This window comes from Opisthorchis viverrini, assembly GCF_000715545.1.
Source record: "Opisthorchis viverrini unplaced genomic scaffold opera_v5_205, whole genome shotgun sequence".
NCBI classification, from domain to species: Eukaryota; Metazoa; Platyhelminthes; class Trematoda; order Opisthorchiida; family Opisthorchiidae; genus Opisthorchis; species Opisthorchis viverrini.
The window spans coordinates 560,474-562,444 of NW_008751865.1; the positions used below are offsets into that span (position 1 = coordinate 560,474).

At 52.5% G+C, this 1,971-nt stretch overlaps 1 protein-coding gene across 1 annotated transcript in view; it reads right to left on the reverse strand.

Moving 5' to 3' along the window:
• The window catches only part of T265_08245 (hypothetical protein), a gene marked incomplete at both ends in the record, with an annotated part of 15,645 nt that extends 15,310 nt beyond the window's left edge, over positions 1-335 (reverse strand). The window contains one exon of the mRNA XM_009173992.1: positions 140-335. Within this exon, the coding sequence (XP_009172256.1) occupies positions 140-335 (196 nt within the window). The remainder of the gene's footprint in view (positions 1-139) is intronic.
• Positions 336-1,971: the final 1,636 nt, after the last annotated feature.

The window sequence follows — 1,971 nt, forward strand, 5'->3', positions numbered from 1 at the left end:
GCAATCCTTTCGCACCTATCCGATACTATCACAGCCGTCCGGCGTTCCCCAAAAGAGCTTAGGTCAGCCCTGATGGAAGGCGTCGATGTAGGCATCCTCAGCTACTCGTTTTACAAGATCCCTTGCAACGCAAACACACCAGGCATCGTGTATTGTCGCCCAGAACTGCAGAATACGTACTCAACTCTCTGGTTGACCGCAATTTTCACGACGGAAGATCCCCTGGTCACCACGGACAAGCCGGGTGGACCACATCGAGGAATCGACCAACTCGCACAAACTGCGACCATCATCATATCACCGTTGTGTAGCCTGTCGGCCCAAACAGCAACCATTTATTCCTTGGTGTTCACGCATCGATGAGACCGTCTTTCGTTGCCTCGGGACGGTCAAACTCAGGCACCGAGTCTTCCATGTTGTGTACCGGCGTGGATCTAACTGATTTACGGGTCTGGCGGTAGATGTAGCCAGCCACAAACAGACTGTCGGGGGGTTCGGTAGATTGGGCGGAGTACGAGGGAATCCGTATCAGATAGTTTCCCGTTATCTCAACGGGGCATGTGTCAATTCGTCGACAGCTTTTCAACAGCTACTTTCGGTGGTTGCAGACTCCTTTTCCCCTTGAAAGTAAAGGGGACGCCCAAATAGGCCACGGTGTCAGTCAAGCGGAGAGTTCCTCGGCGGTCACCCGATTTGCTCTGTCCCTACAAATCACCAGTAGTTTGACCTTTCAGGTGTCGCCGGTCCTTTTAGCAGCTCCAGGTTTCTGTTTAAGGTCATCTTGACCTTAGCCACACACGACCCAGTCACCAGCGGAGATAAAAAGACATCCATTGAGGTATCACGGGATACTGAACCTAACTTGACCTTATGATCGTTCCCTCATCCATTTACCTACTCCGCCCATGTACTTATCTGTGCACTCCAGTTGTTTTGCTCGTCCGCACTCGCCACCCACCTCCTGCAAAGGCCCTACCGTCGGACACTGAATAAGCGTGTGTGTGTGTGCACGTGCGCAGTTGACCCACTTAGCCATGTGACTTGTTCTCTCATGAGTTCCGTGTGAGAATCACGAGACTGCCCTTGGAATGGACAACCGCAAGCCCCCACTACTGAGCCAACGTTCCGCTCACCGCCGTGCGGTGGTGTGCGGACGTTGACACTGCACTGTGCGGGCCAGTGACAGACATGTTGACGCTTGCTGACGCTACGAACGCCAATTGGGGTTCGTCGTGTAAACAGTACACAATTGTTCTCCTTGATATTCGGGATTGCTGAACCTACGCGTCACTTAAATTTCCGTATCGGGAACCTAACCACGGAACTGGTAGCCCAGCTGCGGCACCGACAATCCAAGAACTTCATTCACTGCCATGGTGAGCAATAACGCGGAGGGTGGAATGGCTTACCACAATTCTCCGCGGCAGTGAGCCTCCGAATTTCGGGAAACTGTTACAGCATTCTCATAGGACTGTCGGATGTATCGAAGGGCTCTAAACGCCCCGGCAGATACTGTGTTGTCGCGTGAAAACGAACTGAAGGGTTTCTGGATGTCGATAAACGCAAAACTGAGGCTATAAGTAGTCGCCAAAGTGTAGCGAAGCAGAGCGTGTAAAGGCGAGATGACTTCCAACAACAACTGTCTCGATGTAGAAAGCGGCTGGAATCTACGACGGCTCCAGTGACCAGCAAGCATTTTGTGAAAGCACCGAACACCGAGGTAAAGTCCGAGTGAGAACCTCCGGCACTGGAGTGGTCGGGGAACGACACAAATGTGGTGGGTTGAAATACTCAGCGATGGCGTTGACACTGAACCAACGAAGCGTCGCGGGCGTGAGAGCTTGTCTACACCTGGAGACATATTGCCCATTGGACGGCTGACTTCCTCATCTGGCTCGATCAAACTCCAATCGGAAGGTAATGCTGCGCGACTTGACCGTCTATCCACTTGCTTTGGAACGAAGAGCGTCT